Below are 21446 nucleotides of genomic sequence, written 5' to 3'. Positions count from 1 at the left end.
TTCTGAGGCTCACCTAGCGCCTGGGTCTAGTATATTGCATATTGTTTCTCAAACACAGCAACCTTGTGAGTATCCAACAGAGACGATGTGACAGTCACCTACTGGAGGGTGATCCAAAGCCCGTGGAAGAGGACTCCTTTTGCTTTTAATAAGTTTTGAGTGAAGCCCCCAGTGTTTGGGATAGAACCAAGTCATAAAGCAAATCTCCTCACTCTGCAGCTTCTGCTTCTGGAAACCGTGCTAAATACCTGGGGAGATTATTAGTTGCTTCATCACAACATTAATTTACACCAGTGGGGCTGACTAGAGAGTCAAGCATCTACACCATAAACATTCATTTTAATACAAGCAGCAAGAGAACCTTTAAAAAGGAAATAAACTACTGCAGAAACCAAACACAAGAAACCAAAATAACTGCTCATCTGGGTTACTGCTATTTCAATAGATATTTCCCTCTTGCCTTGTAAAATCTGAGGATCTCAGAAATGTTAGTTAATATATCTTCATAAGACCCCCTATGAAGTGGGAGAGTACTATTTTCCAGTGCCTTTATAACTGAGGATCCGGGGCACAGGGAAATTAAGTTCTTATTCAGACTTAGCTAAGATGCTCTAAGAAGTCCGTTGTAGAGACAGAGCTGCAAAGTCTCTTGGGCCTTATTCAGTGCCTTTACTACAAGACCATTGTTTCTTCCTCCTTCATCTTCCCAAATCATCCTACAGCTTCTTGATCTAACACTCTGAGATGAACAGATTTCAAACCCACCCCAGATTGCCTTTAAATGTAAAAATGTATCCATGGCTTATTTGCAGTTAACTGAGGATGAAGTTAGCCAATGCTGTTAAACAGTGGCATGCTTCTCTGGTCGATGCAAGTGGCTGATTTTGTTACCCCTATGCATGTTAAGTAAGCTGTTGTACTCAAATGTGACATGCTACCTCACTGGGGCCAGTTGGACCTGCTGGAATACTACAATTTGAATAAATAAATGTATAACACATAATAAGGATATTTCAAGCTACTGAAAAACATTAGTACTTCTGAGTTGCTTCAGTTGTACCATTAGCAGTATGCTGCTTTCCAAAAATGTACAAATCAATTTTTAAAAACCAAACTGAAATATATATCTCAAAAAGATGATGCCAGTATTGTCTCTTTGAAGTGTGCCTTTAATTATGCTGAATACCAATTTGGGTTCAGTTACCACAGGCACGCATTAAAAATTAAAGCTTTAACCAGAAGATGTATGTAAATATAACGATGATTGGGTTTCTACTTTGGGAGAATTGAATTAGATCCTGTTGGGATAAAATCATATATTAAAAAGTTTCTTGACTATACCCATTTTGAGTATTTACCACTTCTATATTACTTTTGTCTGCTTTATAAATTCACTCAGTTTAGACAACAAAAATAGACTGACTGGTTTGTAGACAGTTTCATCATGTTCAAGCAATGTGCTGCAGCAGCTGGGTTGCAAATGGAAGAACCTGCTGTTGTCCTCTCACAGGGGCTATTTCACATGGGTGACAATAAAAGCCTGCTACTGCTACAAGTCAGATGGGGGATTCCGTTAGCTAGGTGGTTAGATACCAGTGCCGAAGTCCTGGGTTCAGGCCCATCTGATCCCATAGTTGGTATCATCTGCCCTGGCCTTCTGACCCTTCTGGGGAGACAGCAGTGAGTGCTTTAAACTTTTCCTACCTGGGGGAGAAGTTTGAATCCATGCACATGAGAAAAGGGAGAACATATAATTAGTGCAAGGAGCTACATAGCTGTTGTAAAGGCTGCTCAGAGCTAGGGTGACTCCTCTGACTTGTTCAGTAACAGGACTATAATCATGTGTAGATCACTTGGCTCCATTCTGTCCCTGCAACATGAATTCATCTACTAGTGACACAAACTCTCTCCTTATAGGGTGTGTAAACAGAGAGAAGAGCCCCTCCTGAGCTAGAGGTAACTACAGTATGGGACCATGCAGAAAGTTCACAACATGTTGCACATGGTTTATACTCTTCAGCTCTGCCTCTTTCTGCACCTGGGCAATTGCAGTGCTTCACCTGTTTGGCCTTTGCTTTGAAAACCATCTCTGATTTGTGCAGACCTCTTATCAGTATGTTTAGATATGCTTCTGGCACCTTTTTTTTATTCTCATTTTGTTCTTCATCCCTTTAAGGGCAGAGGTGGGCAAAATATGGACTGCAGGAAGGATCCAGCCTGCCACCTAATCAGAACTGGCATACAGGCAGGCGTCCGCCAATTGACTGTATCTGGCCCATAGCTGTCACTGCAGCACTCCACATGGGGCTGGGCCCCACCCACTCCTGCCCAGGGCAGCCTGTGCTATGATCCAACCTGCACCCACCCCACACCTGCTAGATAGCATGGCCTCAGCCCCAGCCCGTGCACACAGCTTCCTGGTGGGGCTGCTGCCGCAGGCTCCCAGATACTGCTCGTCTCCCCCTGCCTCCAGTGGTTCCTCCTCCTCCTGCCCTTGCTGCTCCAAGCAGCTGGTAACATGGGGAACCCATGGGGATACATGCCAGGCAGCAGATGCCCAGCTAGGTGTGGGGGAACCTGCAGCTGGGCAGTTCCTGCCCCAGCTCATGGGGTTTCAGCTCTAGCTCCCTGCCACCTCCCACATACTCAGCTGCCCACAGCTGGCTGCTCATCATGCCGGGTGGGCAGAGAGAGTGGAAGTCATCTGGGAGCTGGAGCCCATGCACTGGGACAGGAGCTGCCCAGCTTTAGCTTCCCCCCACCTGGCTGCCCAGCACGTATCCCCACAGCTTCCCCATGCTGCCTGCTGCCCAGAGTGGCCCAGTAGGGGCAGGGGGAGGAACTGCTGGAGGTGTGGGGAACCAAACAGTACCCAGGCAGCTGCAGCCACAAGGGGAGCAGCCCTACCAGGAAGCTGTGTGCACTGGCTAGGGCTGGGGCTGGGGCCAGGAAGATGCTGTCAGCAGGCCTGCAGTGGGTGTGGGTGGGAGTGTGGCACAGGCTGCCCCAAGCAGGAGTGGGTGGATACAGGGGGAGAGGGGGAGCAAACCACACCTGCAGAACCCAGGTGAGGTCTGCTGCATGCACCTCCTGTTGTTCCCTCACTTCCCCCACCCTGGCCAGCGCCTGGGACTTAGGGCATCCCCCCACACACATGTACACACCCACACCCCTCACCTGCCCACCCTTCCACATCCCTGACACATCCACCCACCACCCACAACACTCCCCTTCCCACACATAATAATAGAAAGTTAGGGTTGGAGGGGACCTCAGGAGGTCATGTAGTCCAACTCCCTGCTCACAGCAGGATTATCCCCAATCAGACCTTTCCAGCCAGAGCTTTGTTGAGCCAGGACTTAAAAACCTCCAGGGATGGAGATTCCAACACCTCTCTGGGCAACCCATTCCAGTGTTTCACCGCACTCCTAGTGACAGAGTTTATCCTAATATCCAACCTAAACTTCCCTTGATGCAACTGGAGACGATTGGTCCTTGTTCTGTCATCTGTCACCACTGATAACAGTCCAGCTCCATCCTCTTTGGAACCCCCCTTCAGGTAGTTGAAGGCTGCTAACAAATCACCCTCAGTCTTTTCTTCTCTAAACTAAATAAGCCCAGTTCCCTCAGCCTCTCCTCATAAGTCAAGTACCTCAGACCTTTAACCATTGTATTGCTCTCTTCTGGACTCTCTCTAACTTGTCCACATCCTTTCTGTAGTGGGGGACCCAAGACAGGACACACTACTCCAGATCTGGCTTCACCAGTGCAGAATGGAGGGGAATCATTACTTCCTTCCATCTGCTGGCAGCACTCCTACTAATGCAGCTTAGGATGCTGTTAGTCTTCTTGGCACTGTTGACTCATATCCATCTTATTGGCCACAGTAACCCCCAGGTCCTTGTCTGCAGAGCTGCTGGATAGCCAACTGGTCTCAAATCTGCAGCAGTGTGTGGGATTTTTCTATCCTGAGTACAGGACTTTGCACTTCTCCTTGTTGAACCTCATGATATTTCTTTTGGCCCAATCCTCCAATTTGTCTAGGTCACTCTGAATCCCAGCCCTAACCTCCAGCGTATCTACTACTCCCCCCAGCTTGGTGTCACAGAATCAGAGTCATCCACAAGAGTAAGATTTTAATTTTAGCTTATTATGCAATCACTTCTATATATGCCACTCTGAAATGCACTTGGCAATAAGTGTGACAAGGATAATGAAGAATGGGCTTCTAAGCTAGTGGTAGGCTGATTGGCTAACACTACATACACATGAAGCACATAAAGTGTACTGCGAGGTGACACCAGATGAGAGAAGAAATGAATGTTTCAGTTAGAAAATCTTCCATCTGATATTTTAAAATAGGGTTGGACTGTTACATTGGAGAAAAGAGTGGTAGTTAACCATGTTAGTCTGAAGTCAGTCAGAAAGCAGGGTAGATATGCACCTGTATAAATTAACTAAGATATATATAGAGAGAAAGCTAGTAAGTCTGTCTTTTCCCACAAGCTTTCAAGGTGATGTTTTTTTCTTCCCTACTCATTAAAGAGAATAAAACATATTATGTATTATAGGTAAGGCTGCTTGCATCATCCAGTTTTAAGGTTGCTTGATGTTTCCTATTATAAGGCCCTGCTTTTAGTTGCTTATAGATTTAACTTTAAGCTGAATTTCTCAATGTTGTATATTTGCCTTAGTCTGAATTTTCTTGGAAGATGTCAGCCAAAACAGGCCAGAAGTTTCCAGGAGCAAGACTGTGAAAAGCACACTGTCTTATAATGAGGGGGGCATGGAGATAACAGTCACTTGTAGTATGCATTTACACCAACTCTGTGTGGCACCCAGGTTTGCTGCTTTCAAGCACGCCCCACTCATTTGCTCCCGGTGTGCAGCATATCCTGGCAATGGGACCTTAGAGCAGGCCTGAGACAGAGCCCTACAGCAGGACTGGGCATGTGCTGGGGGCTACTGGAAGGCAGCTATGGATTGAGGGTGGTGTGTCTGGATTGGGAGTGGTGCTCCCATGTAGAGCAGTGCTGGGGCCATGGAGCTGCTCCCTACTTGGACCAGACGACAGAGGAACAGTCTAGTAAAAAGCTTGTAGTCCAAGAGAGAAATAAAATGGCCCAACTTTGCCATTTGTTTCCATCTCATGCATAAGAACAGAGCTGAGTAGTTGAAGGACTGTGCATGTTATTCACTGTACTTCAACATAATGCTAAAAGGTTGTCAACACCATGAATAAATTATGTGTTGTCCTGAAGCACAGCAGCTCCTTCCCAGAACTCCTTCCCTGGCTGTGATAAATAATTAAGTATTTTAAAGTAATTTTATTTTATTACAGACACACTACCAGAGGTTGCACTTATTAAAAATATTACCCAGGATTCCATACTCTGTGCCTTTGTGGGAGTGATTAATAAAGACTCTCTCCTTCCTTGCAAATGTGTCTACCTCTCTTGGTTTATACAGTACCTGTTTTGAAATTAAATTAATAAAGCAAGCGACAAAATTAATTGGACCATGTCTACAGAGGGAATCAGTGTGTCTTTAAAAGTAAAATGTATTGATTTGCCAATGTTAATTTAAATCTCTCCCATGAAAATGAATGCAAATGATGCAGAATGAAATGTCAGAAAGTTGGCAGCATTCATAAGCTCACTTCCAATGCAAACAAAAGATGGCTGCGTTATTGCCAATATACTGTGCAGATGGAAATCCACACAATGGTTCTCAGCCCAGATTCTCTAGTACATCTCAGAGGCACATATCACATCTTGGGGAGAAGAGATACACTGGGGCTGTAAGTCACCTTTGTAAACTCCATTTCTGAACTGGTTGGGCTCCAACATGGCTTTTTCACTGAAGTTACAGCATCTTGAAAGCTGCTTTCATTCGTGCCCAGAAGACATTTGGAGGTAATATGGCCTGCTGGCCTCACCATTTCCCTTTAGCCATAGGTGTCAGCTATAGACTAAAAGGTATCCCAGAATCTGTTACACTGGCCCTGTGGCACCTCAAAATCTGAGACGTTTTGAGTTGTATCTGTGTTGTTTTCAAAAGACCAAGGAGTTAAGCTCATATAATGATAAAGCTTGTTTATTCAAAGAGCCTCTTGTTCTGCTGTTCCCTCTTGCAATGCAGGGCCAATGTAACAACTTATACATAACACGCTTAAAGGTATCCTAAATTCACATCAGGGATTCTTTGTGCAGATTGAAATGACAGCAAGCAGTCCCAAGCCAGAGGAAAATCAGAGCCAAACATCAAGGATCTAGACTGTTCAGTGGCAAGAAAATGCTCCCCTCTGGTTCTCCTATTGCAGCTACTACTTTCAGATCAACGATGGGATTGTTTCCAGCTAAACGTACACTGTATTGGATGAGTTTAACTGAAAGCAGATCGATTTTTACAAATGTACTGGGTCAATATTGGGTTTGCTTCTGCTTCTTATATCATCTGTATTAACTCTACAACTTATTAGTAATAAATGGTAACCTTGTGGCTTGGGTATCAGCTAGACCCTGCAGGCAAAAGCCACAATTCAATAAAGGACTTCAATGCTCAAGGGGGAATTTAAGCCGAATTTAAGCTCCTAAATCCACACCTGTGACCCTGACGCCTCCTGCTAAATTGCTGTCTAATTGTGGAAACACAAAGACTGTACAGACAGTCAAAAAGCCTGAGGCTGGCTCGATTCAGTCTTTCTAGGTTAGTCTAAGCTGCAAAGCTGAAATTGAAACAGAAGTGAAAAGACATTTTACCCTAGATTCAGGAAATGTAGCCATATGCCTGCAGTGGATCAGGCCAGAAGCCAGGGGCCACTAAAGCTCTCTGGCTGTGTGTTCACTTCCTCTTCCTGCTGCCCCACAGGTCTCTGGGATTTGAAGTCCAAAACCAGAGCAACAGGACTCTGCCAGGTTGCTCATCACTTCCTGCTTTCAGGTGCCTCTGGGATTTGTCATCCACATTTGCAGCCAGCATTAAGTTTGAGCAGGGGAAGGGGTGTTTAACCCCCTTCCTGGCCCCAAACCCCAACCAAGGTTTGTGTGGAGGGGGTGGGCAGGCCCCCTACTATAGACTGTGTTACATCCCCAGCTGGGCTTGCCCCTCTACCCCTTGTCAGCCAGCCCTTACTGCTCCAGCTAGAGAGCAGAGGGGCAGGGCCAGCCCTGCTCTCTGGAGCTGACCGCACAGCTCAGCCTAGGGCTGGACAGCATGCTGGGATTCTGGGGGGCTCTGATTTAACTTGAACCAGGAAGGGGTCTGGGACAGAAATTTCATAAACCAGTTTGACCCAAATCAGTTAAGTCTGATACTACATTCAACCAGGTTTATGTTAAACCAATTTCAGCCATTTTCACACTAGTTTATGTGAACTGAACTTATGTTCTGTTACAGGTGTAAACCAGTTTCTGACCACTTAAACTGGTTTATGTGTAACTTCTCTCCCTAACCCTGAAATGTAAAGGTTCACAAGCATCTAAGTTTCACAAGCATTCACACCATTTGGCTTCTTGAATGATTTTAAAGGGAAAAAATGGAGTTAAGATAGTTTTAAATTTTACCTGCTCCCTAGGAAAAAGTGAAGGGAAAAAAGAAAATAACAGGAACAAAGCAAAACACTGTCTTCTCAATTTGTACTGATTTATTTCCACTATAAAAAATTGGGTAAAGTAAACAAAGTTGGATCTCCCATATCCCCTAAAACTGAAAGGAAAAACATTATTACTGTTTTAGTTTTCAAAATCTGTGCCAGAAGACTGACCCACATTTTGCTTAAAATGCTTCATTTTAATAAAAAAAATGAAAGTTGGATACTTCTTTTCCCCAAAGAAAATTTAAATTTTTAATGAAATTTCATTTTTTGGCAGGAGCATTTCTCAAAATGTTTTGACTGACACTAATGTCATTGTTTGGTAAAACTGGATGCATCAGGACTCTTGTCTGTGGGTTGTGGGAGGCAGTCAAGAATAAGGAGTCAAGTCAAGTTGGCAGAAGTCCAATAAGGATGAGGAGAAAACAGAGGGAAACCGGAGGCAGGAGTTTGAATAGGCAATATGGAGGGAACCACTAGCTTGAAACAAGACTAAGATAGCCTAGGCCTAGGGGCTAGGGTAGAAACTGGTCAAAGACAGGTGGGATTTCAGGGTTTGAAATCAGCAACTGGACAAAAAGCATGGATTTTGTCAAGGTAAGAAATGTCAATATATGTTGTAGAGACATGAGTCACTACACTGCCATCTACTGTTTATTGGTTGTATGACTAGTTACAGGTAGAACTGGCTGAAACTATTCGACACAATTGGGTGGTTTTGGTCAAAAACTGAGTTAATTTCTGACACAAATTGCCAGTTGATTTTAAAAAAATGTTTTATTTTGTTCTGGGATAATTTTGTAGTGGAACTTGTTATTTGTATTAAAACCAATATCCAGGTGATTATCCACAGAGCTATCCTTCCCAATAGCTTTTTGCACAATAAAAATGTAAATGGTCATAAAGATGTTTTTGATAATACTTGACTAAAGATTTCACTTTAGGTCTGAGAAACAGTACCTCCTGGAAGTATTGCTCTGATAAGGGCAGCTACACCATGACCACTGAAAAGGGTGAAGTGTCTTTTGTGCTCTGCATTTGGACAGCATCCTGGGTGCTACATTAGGTTTGCCTGGAACTCCTAGGAAAACCTTCTGCTGTCATTAGCCTGTATCGTCCTTGCACATAAACACAAGGATCATGCTGTGTGCAGTCTGGGCACAGTTGGCCAAAATGGGCCAGGTCACTCGCACTTTTCTTTCTTTCTGTGCTCCAAGAGAGAACTGAGCCCAACCTTGCCTACTGTTTTCAAGTAGGCAATCTATCTAGTATATTCTGGTAGCCTCAGTGGTGTTTGCAGGGGATAGCTGTACCTTTTCAATAGGCCTTAAAAACTACCTGTCTTCAATTTTTTTTTTTGCCAAATTCATTTATTTTACTGGTACAATGGAAATGTCTGGACCTAATTAGCCCAACGTTGCTCATGCTTTGGAATACATACCCACTCAGAGCATGCAACCCCTTTCTATTTCAAAGACCTAGGTGGAGAGTAAGCTAAATTCATCTGGGTTTTTTCTCCATGTCACATATTGTGTGCCGAGGTTATTTCTGCTTCTTAAATCCTGATTACATCAGCTCAGTATTGATGTACTGGCCTTAATTGTAAAGATTTGCTGTACTCTTCAAGTGGCATCCACCAGCTGGTGGATTAAACCACCTGCCAAATCGATGTGGGTTGAATTGTATGACTCCCTCTTTTACCTACTGCAGATAATAATATATGGAGCACATATGGGGTCAATATGAGGAGCTTCAGTATGAGAAACTGCCTTACATCTGGCTCAGTCATTTGCATTTAGCCAAACTGGATATAAAATGCTACTCCATTCTGCTTTGATAGAAATGTCTCAATACTTTGATATACAGTTACAAGCACTTTGCATTGATTTGTATAACAACTCAAAGTCCAAGCCAGTGAGGCAATAAAGAAGTAGGCATAAGCAGACTTTATACTGAGAAAAACTACTGGGCAAAAATGGCACCTTCTGCTCTAGCATATTTGCTTCCAGTAAGTTCAGCTCAGGTTTTCCTACCGTTCACTCTGGAGAGATGAGAACATTTGTGTAGAAGAGTGAACTGGATTTATTTTATCTCATGCATGGGGTGCAAAATACCATCTCAGTTCGAACTGCAGAATTTGCATTATTGTGAAAGGTGATGTATGAAAAACATAGGAAAAAGTCCCTCAAAACTTGATTTTCAGATTATTAGATAAATGTGGATGTAGGGGCTCTGAAACATCATCTTTCAACTTGTAAATTGGAACATTTGATCTGCAAATTGCATGAGGTCAAAGAGAGTTTTGACATTGAACCTACTGGAGCCAGGATTTCGTCCAATACATCCACTGTATGTATCCAGCCATGTATATACATATATTACAATGTCCATTCAGAGCACCCTGAAATTATTGTTCAGAGTACCCTGTAACTGCCCTTTTTACAATATTCCTTTTTCTCAGAAAAGCAACACAATTACCAAGTTGAATGTTGTCAGTTTTAGGTATTGGTTTGGTTGGTTGGTCCTTTGTTTGCATTTCTTACGCAGTAAACCTCACTTCAGACGCAAGCTTAATTTTTTGAGGGTATCTTTTTTATTTTCCCTGGAAGTTCAGTTGGGATGATGGAAACACAATGGAAGCCTAGGGGCTATCCCTGTAGTCATGTGCTTAACTGGTGAGTCATTTTGAATTCTAGTTCCCCTATCTCCTAGCTATGTGTTTTAACAGCTATGCACCATGTCACTCACTTTATATTTTCATCTTCTATGAGCAAGCAATTGCTGCCATGACTAAGAAGATCAGATTTTTCCTTCATAAAAATGCAGTGAAAAAAATTTCACCCAGGTCACAGCCATGACATTTACTGGTCTTTGAAATCTGATGTTTGATCATGAATAGATGTTAGATATGCAAGTAAAGGGATTCTGGGAACCTCAAGGGGGCTCTACACAGCACACCGAAACTTAGATTTTCCTGGAGAAGTCTGGGGGTGTACTTTGTACATGCTGAAAGAGGCTGAGGGTTGGGAAGCCAATCAAATACCTGTAGAACCACTTTCATTCATACTGAAGCTTCATTTCATTTTATTTAAAAGTCTGATTAATTAAATTAGGAAGCTTCCAGCCTTGCGGGAAGGATCTTCATTTTAAATCCAAATGAAAACACTGTACATAACTTGAGCTTTACGTTCATGTTCTTCCTACAGATCAAAGAGGGTATTTTTAGGTCACTTGAGAGTTTCTGCCAAATGAGGTCTCAGAGCACAAACAGCCAACTGGCTTCTCGTTAAGGTTAGGAGTTATATATATAATTTATATATTTTTCTGTCTTGCTGTCCCTGGTTAGAAACATGTCAAATTTGCTAGCCTTAGCAGTGCAAACGTCTAGAACTCCCAGTTCAGAGGTGACACCTTTTATTAGACCAACTGAGAATTCACCAAGAAAAATTAGCCTTAGAAGTATATTTAAATGAATGTCTATCTGTCTTTTTCTTTTACAGGTAATGCTTCTGCCGCAGAAGAGCGCCTCATATGTGAAGTAAATGGGATAAAATTCTGATATGTGGCAGATTATATCTGTTCTTTTACAAACTACATAACACTTCCCTTCTTCCTCCAAAAAAAAAAAAATCCCATGCTATATTTACAAAGTTTACTTCATAAACCCCAAACAAATCTATAACTTACCACAAGGCAAGGAATGTTCTGTTTATTCCATGATTCATAGCTGTTAGCAGAACAGTTTGTTCACAATAGAAAATAATTGAGCCAAAAAGGTTAAATGTAATTTTTTAAAAAGATTTAGTACTGTTTACTACTCACTACAAACACGTGAATTTGTTTTAAAACTGAATCATCTACAAATGAAGTAATCATGAAGATACGTGATGTTGTGCCGCACCATTGGGCTACCATGCTGATACTTGGGCAAGTTCTCTTGTCACGGCCAATGAGACTACTACAAAATTTATTTTAAAAAGTGATTCTTCATTAGTCTAACTGTTTAACAGATGTAATATATGTACATTACGGAGTGAACGCCTTTCCATGCTTTAGTTTATTGTAAGACCCGCAGCATTTGTGGTGACAGAACAAGAGAAGATAAGTGAAATCATTTTAATATAGTATCAGTGAACAATAACCCATAGAAGAAAGAAAATAGTTCTTGAAAGTTCTGCATATGTATACATTGCATTGAATAGTTTTACAGACAAATTTACATCAAGTACATAATATATTTTAAAACACTAATTTGTAGAGGACAACAAATTAATTTTTTTCTTCTGTACAGAAATGGTGATGAGATTTTTTTTTTGGTGATATTTTGATTTATTTAGGAGGAGTACTCATACTCTTCAGCACTGCGGCGTCCAAAATCCATCCAGCCCATGTAGTCTCTGTCGTTTATCCTGTGCGTTGGGTCAATGCTCTGTACCCTGTTTCCCATAATTGAGATCCTTCCAGTCGGGCCTAATGGATTAGAGATGATGGGTAAAGAATGAGTCAGCTTAATTTTAGGATTAACTCAGTTACCACCTTGATTTTTGCATTTGTCACAGGTTTGTGTGTACAATGGGTTGAGTAGTCTTATTTATACCAACTTTAGCTATACTCTGCAGTAATTTCTTAGATAATAATTTAAACATTGGAGCAATGTCTTTAGAATTATTTGCTTTTATACAAAAAAAAAAAAATCACAACAACTGAAGGTTTGCTGAAATTGTACATTTTATAGTTCTTGTTTGACTATGACTGTGCAGGTTTCCCTCAGCCCAGGCATTACTGTCATGTTAAGAAGTCTGCACTTGTAGATTAACTGTTTGGGGGGGTCTTTTCTGCAACTTTACTTGATATGTTTTTGTCCTTGCTTCTGGCTGTTGAGAAGGAGACTGACTAGTAGGGGTGGAGGATAGGGTGTTGAGAAAAGATTCGATACCTCCAGCTCATTTGCTTAGTGGGCTTTACACCAGTGGTTCTCAACCTTTGGTACCTTACGTACCCCATGCCAATCAACGCAGCAAAAGCAAAACCAGAAGTCCCACTGTGGCATTTCCAGTTTTGCTGCCGCAAGCCAAGTCCCACTTTTTCCAATATGGCCTAGGGCAATGCATCCTGCACGGGGCCTCCCTCCCTATCCCCCAGCACACTAATGCTGGAGAGTGAAAGCCCTGGTGCACTGGACATGGCGGGAGAGGTAGTGGCCGGATCTTCTGGCCTGAGAAGGCAAAGACCAAAATGCAGCATCCACATACCCTCTGCCCATGTCTTGCATACCTCCAGGGGTATGCTTACCATGGGTTGAGAAATACTGCTTTATACCATCTACAACATTTCCCTCTTGTTTGTTAGGCATTTTGAATAATATTCTGGCAATGAGCTAATTTTCTTTGAGAGCAGGCTCATATCTGAGAGACGGATTTCATGATGATTTCTTAGGGTTGCTTGAAGAGTTACGAGTTGAACTAAAGATGAGTAGACATATCTTTAATATGAGTGGGATGGAATTAAAGCATATGAGTTTGGCAGAAGAGCTAGGAACACATTTGAATGTGAGAACAGTCTGGCCAGAAGTTATAGACAGAGCTATTTGTTTGGAAAACTATCAATACTAGTACTTTGAGGGAGGGACTTAGCAATGTTAGCCTGAAATCAGGAAAAAGGCAGGACAGGGCGCTATCTTAGAGAAGTGATTCTTAACCAGGTTGCCACAGTATGCAGAGATTCTTTCAAAAGGTGCCTACAGGTGTCGTGTAATATTAACACTGTTAGGTTTGCAAACATGATTCACAAAATAAACTCAGAGACTTCAAATAGGAATTTATAGTGTTAAAAACATTCTGAGTTCTTTGCAACAGAAGAATTGCTCTATTATTTTTTTTGTAGCCAAAAAGTAGTGAAAAACCAAGACCTGGCATTTTCTGAGGGGTGCAATGAGACTAATGAGTAGTGCCTTCAATCTCAAAAGATGAGAACCACTTCCTTAGAGACTACTTTGCCATAGCATCAGATGAAGCTGGCTATTGCCTAAGAAAGCATATGCATTTCTGAATGAGTTAGTTTCTAAGGGTTAGTCTCCAAGGGCTCGATTAAAATAGAGTCTGCTGGAGCACAGAAATAAACACACACCAGCAGACTCTGTCATCATGTGTATGAGCGCCCCTGAACCAAAAAATGGTGGTTCAATAAGCTTTAGTTCAAAATTCCCTGCTGCCATTTTTCAGTATGGGGGATACCAAAATATGATGCACGGGTGGTTAATTAAAAATACTCATGTATTAAAGTCACCCCCCATGCCTCCCCAACCAAATGTAAAAATGCCCTATAGTTCTGAGTGAGTTAGTCCTGCCCTGCTTTCTCTCTTACTTTTGAGAAACTTTTGTTGACTCAATGTCTTGGTTCTGAACCTTTGCTGGCCCATCAGCAACAATTTAAGCATTTGCTGTAGTCACCCCCAAACTGGGTTGTTCCCACCAACCTCAGCTTTGTCTTTTTTAATTTACTATACATACAACCAACACAGAAGAGCCTCAGGGGAAACATATTGCTCGCACACTGTGGGTTTGGGGACAACTGATCTCAAGTGTCTCCATAGCCAAGTGTCTCCATAGGTCTGAACATTATACAGTGTTAAACTAGACTGCTGATCCCTGCTGTTGTCATAAAGGCAAAGAGATCTTTAGGGTGGCAACATAATTAAAGTAATAGGATGCTAAAGCCAACATTTTCTGTAATAAATCAAACCCCTGTACTTTAAAAAGGAAGAGTCTTTTTCTGTCTCATTAGCACCATGTAATTAGCAATGAAAGAATTGTAAAATATCAATTTAATTTGCACTTATCCAAACACATGAAAATTTACATTTCTGTGGCTACATTTTAAATCCAAGTGCAGTAACACTGTAATTATGAAAATGAGTTTAAACCTGTTACCATTCAGGTCTATGACAAATTTCCCATTAACTTCAGTGGGAACAGGACCAGACCCATGTTGTTAGTGCTTAATTGGAACAGGTCTGGCAGTCTTTAAATGTATAAAAATTTAAAAAAAATAATCCCAATCTGCTTTCTTGCTTATGGGGTTTTATTTTAAAGGAGCACCTATTGCCTCTTAGCTTTTATAATTGGGTAGTTTTCTTCGCAGATGCAAAGAAGTCATTTAAACAAAAAAAAAAACAACAACAAAACCCCACTTAAACCACTTTGCCAATGATTGCAGAGGGTAGGAGAGTAAATATAAACTGAAATAAAAACCTTAGCGGATTTTAGTCATTTACTTAGACCAAAATGTCAAACATTAAACCACACACGAGTGTGTTTGACTAATGTTAGAAGCTACGAAATTCACACATTTAATTCAAAGTATGTAATTATGGAGTGATGAGAATGGTTTCTTGGCACAGTAGAATAGCTGGAAACCATGTCTTAGATCAGGGACTACTTTAGAAACTTCTGAGCTTGCAGATCAATGATCCAGTGGGCACTAATGGCTCCTCTGAACTAATTATGGTCTGCCTCGGAAAATGCTCCTTGGAGAATTTTAAATCTTTGTATCACTGACTTGATGGCCACAGTGTGTTTCATCCATCCAACTGCCGGATGCATGCTAAAAAGGCTTTAATTGAATGGCCTGGTGGTTTTGTTCAGTCAACTGAATTTGTTAGCATCAAAATAGTGGTCATCTTAGTTACCTTCCTCCAGATTCCAGAAGCATGATGAAGTATGTACACTTATGAAACAAATGAACCTCAAACATTCCAGGTTTCAAACTGTGGTCATTTTTGGAAAAAACTGACCTTCTTAAGAGAACCCCCCCCCACTGTTCTAGCTGCAAATAGTGACCCTCCACATAAACTATAACAACAAATATCCATATTAACCACTCATAGCAATGAAAAATATTCAATCTATATACAGCTAAAAACTGATAGAGTTTTCTAACTATTAAGTCTGAAAATGACTGATGTACTGGAGGGGAGGTATCTCTAGAGCCTTCCTGTATTGTTCAGAACCTTCATTTTACCATTTTTATGTAATTTAAAAGCAACACTGTCTTGTATGAGGAGGAAGTCACACCTCTTTGAGCAATGCAAGAGTATGAGGCAAAAGAGAATTCTGCCATCCCAAACAGATCCAAAAGGTACAGGTTTATCTAAAATGGGGAGAACATGACTGGTACTGGGTTTGAAAGGGAAGTAAACTAGAGATCATTGGGTAAGTCTACATGTGCCATTAACATGCAGCAATAAACTGCAGAGCTTATGCTCTCGGGAGCTTCCCAGAGCAATAAAGTGCGGAGCAAAGATTTACACATGTGCCTGGACTGCAGCACATTGAACCAGGTTGCAGCATCCCTGGCTAGCAGGGGACCTGGGAGGGTGGGGGTCACCTTGCCAGTGTGGGGCTGCTTTGACCAGGCTCAATGTGCTGCAGAGGGGCTGGCTGGGACACAAGCATGCTTCAGTGTGGGGCTAGCTGGCAGGCAGCCCCCGGACTGAAGCACCCTCATACCCCAGCCAGTGCCATCAGCATCTACATATGCACTGCTGTGTATGAAGAACTCTGCAGCAGAGTAGGACTTGTATGCGCTGCTGTGCATGAAAAAAAAAAAAAAAATGCAGCAGAGGGGTGCTCATATAGACACCGAGATGTTTACTATAATTAGTTAGGGTGCACAGTAGGTGTCTCATGTAGGCATGTCCATTCTGTGCTTTTCATCAGACCCAACCATACAAAAGGTTTTTATATATATTGGTTTGTCACTCTAAATCCTAGATTTTCTCCTTTTACGAGTCAGGGTCCAAGTGTCCATCAGTAATATTCTAGAATTAAGCATAGCCTTTATAGGGTCAGATGCCTATGGCAATTTTTAAAGAACAGTAACATACATTTAAAAAAGAAAACTGAACTACACAACTACATAGGCTGTTTTCTATCGCATAATATTTAGGATAAATAAAGCCTAAAGCCAAAAGGTTTGTCACTCTGGCTGGTTTAGATAGTTGGAAATGCTAGCCAGGTATTTTGGGTAATGCCCAAGCTGACTGGTTTCTTTTTAGGGGGAGGGGGTAAGTTTTTTTTAGTTTTGCTTGTTTTGTTTTTACATATTTTAACTGTTTTGAGGGTGTAATATAAATATATGAACTGGAATAAGTAAATTAGCTTACAGATAACAGATTTTCAGGAAATAGAGCAAAGCTCTGCAGATAGGAGAGAGATTGAGATGGTACTCTGCAGAATTCCAGTAAGAAACATTTTGCTTACTCCTAAAAAGTATATAATTGGGCCACTAATCTTTTGCATGTAATATCAAAATCTTTCTTTTGTTATATTGCATTGGTTGTTAAACTGAGCTCTGAATGGACACAATTAGAATTGGCATCACTAGGTTCTGTTGAAATTTCTTCTGAGCACACTTAAGTGTTTGGGTTTTTTTTCCCCAAACACCTTTTTTCATTATTACATAACAAAGATGTGTATGCAAGGAAAAGTGTGCATGCATGGGTACACATGCAGTGCATGTGCACCCATGTAAGTGTGTGCATGAACCATTCATTACAGACAAATACAGATGCTGTGTGATGCACAGTGCAGGGTGCACATAATATCAAGTACCTTTCTATGCCTGTAAAGATATACTGTATATAATGCATGCAGTGTCTCTTAATTGTAGATCCCTATTAGGAGTAAGGATGAAATTTAAAAGTTAATTTGGAGGCCAACACAGTAAATCCCACAATGAGAATATTTGGAGGGGAGAAGTCAGGAGTGAAGTGGAACCCTGTTGCATGGCATAGACTTGGGTTTTGTCAACCCTACCTGACACAATGTGGAATGCAATGGCAGTAGTTACTGTTGTGGTCATGGGTGGCCAACCTGTAGCACAAGTATACATGGCATCCAGAAAGTCAGGGAGGGAACAGGCAGCACAACAGCCAATAGGACAGAAAGCAGAGCAGGAGATCAGGCAGGGAACACATGGCAGGTAGTAGAAAGCAGAGGAGATTGGGCAGAGAGTACAGAGTAGGGAGCAGAAAGTAGAGCAGCAGATTACTCAGAGGAAGGGGATTGGCATGGCACCCTGGGAGGGCATAGGCCAGTTTCTGGTATGCCTGCCAAAAAAGTTTATCACATCACTAAGGGCATGAATAGAACATCCACTGTGTAACAGCATTTACTGTACCCCTCCTGGTCTCCTGACATCTACCCTCTTGATTTCTGAGATATCCTCTTTCCCTGCAAAGCAGGAATGCAATGTGGAATATAGAGAATCTGTGGTGGGGAAACAAGACCTTCGTAATTCAACACATTGCCTGCAGTAGCATTTGCTGCTCATAGCAGCCATCATGCTCACCGGAAGTGCTGGGCCAGCAGCTTGCCCTTGGAAACATGCAGCATGCATCCAGATTTAAAAAAAAAAAACAAAAAAACAAAAAAACCCCACCTTCCCTTTTTCAGAATAGAACACTTGTAGCCCTTAGACTATGGTTGTATGGGATGGTTTGGATAGGGATGGTCTGCCTCAGGCAGGGGGTTGGACTACAAGACCTCTGGAGGACCCTTCCAGCCCTACTTCTCTATGACATCTATGACCTGAAAAAGAATGAGCCTCTTGGGAATTGAATCGGAAGCGGTCTGCAAGTGTTTTAATTTCTAGTATCTCTTTTGGAATCAGTGTGCAGTGATTCTTTTGGAAGAATAACCACCTCATTTTTCAGGATAAAAACAACATCTGGTCTGAATAGTGAGCGTTCATTGAATCCAGCCCGTGAAGTTGATATTGTCAGCAAACCCAGCTGCAGTATCAGACAGGCTTGTAATAGTTGCCTAATGCCATTGCCTAGTTTTCAAGTGATTTTAAAACTAAAAACCCTAAAAGAAATGATTACTGTGCATGTGTGTGGGGAAACAAATACTCCAGCACTTACCACTTTTTTCAATTTTTTCCTTTTAGAAAATGTACATTGTGATCTTGGAAAGGCTTACAAATGTGTGTGCATGTGCAGACTGGAACTGAAGTTTCTCACTAAGGACTAGCAAACACACAGCGTCTGAAATGCTGAACCTCCACTGTCTTGGTGTTGGTTGCCAGCCCCTTTAGTCTGGTCTTAATTTTATTATATAGTAACAGGAAATGTGATTATTTTTGCCCCTGCTTGCTCAATTAAAAAATAAATGAATTTTAAAACAAGATTCAGGAAAAAATCCAGTTACCTTTGGGCTGAGACCAAATGTGGGAAAAAAGTTATGAGCCAAAACAGGAAATTGAAATCAAAAGCTGATCTGAAGTCTTACATATGGGCTCAGTTCTGCTCTCAGTTCTGCTCCCTAGTTCTCTAAATCTATAAAGATACTGAATGTCAAAAGTGTGGGGGGGGGGAAGGGTCCTTTGACTCAAACACATGGCATAATAAGTAAGTTATTACCTTTTCTGGCTTGCTGGAGATATTTGGTCAACAAAGCTCCAATGTTGGCCTTTTGGTCAACATTTCCATCCACCCGTTGGACAGATCTCAGCTGGCTGGCAGACGAAGGAGTACGAACATGTCGGTGATGTTCCGTCAAGCTCTGCTCCAGCTCAGGGGCCACAGGATTCGCATTGTGAAAGCCTGTAGACTGCTGTCCAAAGGAGATCGTTGCGAGTGCAGCAAGGAACACACAGATGCAGATACCGCTATACATGGCTAGAGGGGAAGAGAAGCAGAAGTTGTCACAACAATTAGCTTCCTCTATTTCGGTGGTTCTCAACATTTTTTTTGGTACCAGGACCCATTGGTAAACATAGATAGCCAGTGTCCCGACTCAGTAATAGCTTAAGTAGAAAATACACAAAGTATTTTGGCCCCAAGTTAAAACTACAAGTTAAAGCAGCTCAACAGTCTTAATTTTAAAGACAGAAATCAATATCAGCAGGAAAACATTAACCACAACAGCAGGATGTGGCCCTACATTACTCCCAAGTGACATTCATGTTTTTCCATGATTGTTCATGACCCTTTCATATATTCTTGAGACCCACTTTTGGGTCATCGTCCACAGGTTGAGAAACGCTGCTCTATTTCGTACTATGCCATCTTGTTAAAAGTGCTGATTTAAGAACAGATTTTAAAGTACTGTAACTCAAGCGTCTAGGTTAAGACCTTGAAGAGGATATATGCAATCTAATCAAGGTGTCAACATGCCTGTAAGGAGGAGAAATCTTTGAACACTACAGTAGCATGAGATGGGATAAAAATGAAGCGATTGCAAGCCTTTCTTCATCTCTACAGCTTGATATATTCAATTCTTATTCATCTTTTTCATAGATCACATTTAATAAAAACAGATGGTACCCACTATGCACAAAACAAAGAACCCCCCCCCAACAAATAAAAACAGCAACAACTGCCTCCCCCCAAACTCCCCCCCCCCCCAGGACAGAATATTTCACTTTTTTTGCTATAAGTTTTAAAATGATACTGTGTGTGTTTCAGGTTCAAAAGTTTGCAGAGAGCATTTGTTTTAGCAGCTCTTTTTTAGTGTGGCCCTAGTATTTCCAATGGTTTTATTATATCTTAGCAAACAAACAAACTATAGCAAACTTGCAGCATAGCTCCAAGTAAAAGAAAAAACAAATCCTAAAATTGATCGTTTGCTCCAACAGTGGAGAAGCCATTTGGTTAAAGTTTTGTCTCAAGCAACTTTTCAAAGCCATTCGATTTGGTCTATCAAGCAGAGAATTCTAATGCAATAGATACGTGGCTGCTGACAACTAAGTCCGAAGATTATACAAAATGATATCAGGCTTTGGCATGGTTGATCCTTCGGGGATCCTATGCACTGAAATAAAATTACTCTGGAAAAGGGAAAAGAAAAATAGTTAGAAGCTCCCGCGGTTCAAAAGAACGCTGCTGGCCACTTCACAGTTAGCTGCTATTTTTCATTTGCATGCACATTAATGAAAGGTCCCTCCTGGAGCCAACCCCCTCGACAGCAGAATGATTCCTTCCCGGGACGCTTCTAAAACTTCTCTCTCAGCAAAAGATTCAAGCAAACGTGCCCATCCCACAAGAACAAGGATGTCCATGGCTTAATAATGACGGGGGGTGCTTTATGTCTGGCAGAGGGGTGATCATCACTGCTAGGAAAAGGGGGCAGGAAAGCAGGGGAAGAGTTGCAGTGCAAAGGGAAGAAACTGAGTGCGGAGGTATCCAGCACAGATTCCCCCCCCGCCCCCGCTTGCTCTGCCCCTTGCTTGGGCTAAGGAGGGTGGCTGTGAGCCCCAGCCCCTACCGGGTTGCCCTGGGATTGTGTCTCCTTTTTTGGCTCAGCTGGAGCAGGAGGTGAAATGGTTTGAGAAGTTGATGGCAGGGTAAGAATATGCATGACCCGCCGCAGTTCACACACACACTCTCTCTCTCGCTGTCCCCCGATCGCCTGGATCGGAGCTGGAAAGCCACATGCCCGGGAGCGCCGCCCCAGCCTCTCCGGTCCTGTCCTACCTTCCTTCCTCCGGGCAGACCTGGGCTGGGCAGGGCAAGGCGGTGTCGCGGGCCGAGTGCTGCCGCCGCGCTCCGCTGCCGCCTTAAGTAGCGCGGGCCGGGGGGCGGGGCGGGGCTGGGGGGCTGGGGGCTGGCAGCGCGGGCCAATGCGGGCGGGGCGGCGGCGGGGTGGGGTACGAGCAGCTCCTCCGGGCTCTTAACCCTTCCCTGCCCGCAGCTTCCTTGCCGCGTGAGCTTCAGGTGCTTGCTGAGTCGGGGGTCTTTGCATCTGTGCCAAGACTGCAGCTGTGCCCCTGTGTGCGTGGGTGTGCGATGCGGGGCAGAAGCTGCCCCGGGTCACTGCACACTGATCCCTGCAGTGTGTGCCGGCACCCC

The 21446-nt window shown here is 42.5% G+C and overlaps 1 protein-coding gene across 1 annotated transcript; it reads right to left on the bottom strand.

Moving 5' to 3' along the window:
- Positions 1 to 11696: 11696 nt before the first annotated feature.
- Positions 11697 to 21190, bottom strand: CCK (cholecystokinin). The gene is made up of 3 exons (XM_090048857.1): positions 21072 to 21190; positions 19017 to 19274; positions 11697 to 12064 (listed from the first exon to the last, which is right to left on the bottom strand). The coding sequence occupies exons 2-3, from the start codon at positions 19270 to 19272 to the stop codon at positions 11928 to 11930; spliced, it is 393 nt and encodes a 130-aa protein (XP_089904983.1). The 5' UTR covers positions 19273 to 19274; positions 21072 to 21190; the 3' UTR covers positions 11697 to 11927.
- Between the last annotated feature and the right edge of the window lie 256 nt (positions 21191 to 21446).

This window comes from Crocodylus siamensis, chromosome 5 (assembly GCF_052110815.1).
Source record: "Crocodylus siamensis isolate JL-2025a chromosome 5, ASM5211081v1, whole genome shotgun sequence".
NCBI lineage: Eukaryota > Metazoa > Chordata > Crocodylia > Crocodylidae > Crocodylus > Crocodylus siamensis.
The sequence above is the reverse complement of the archived record's forward strand: the minus strand, read 5'-3'. Positions and strand labels throughout refer to the sequence as shown.

Excerpts from the sequence above, each read along its gene's own strand:
- CCK (XM_090048857.1), bottom strand. The coding sequence starts at position 19,272 with ATGTATAGCGGTATCTGCATCTGTGTGTTCCTTGCTGCACTCGCAACG. Across the intron at positions 12,065-19,016 it reads TCTCCAGCAAGCCAGAAAAG|GCCCGACTGGAAGGATCTCA; the intron begins GTAATAACTTAC and ends CTAATCCATTAG.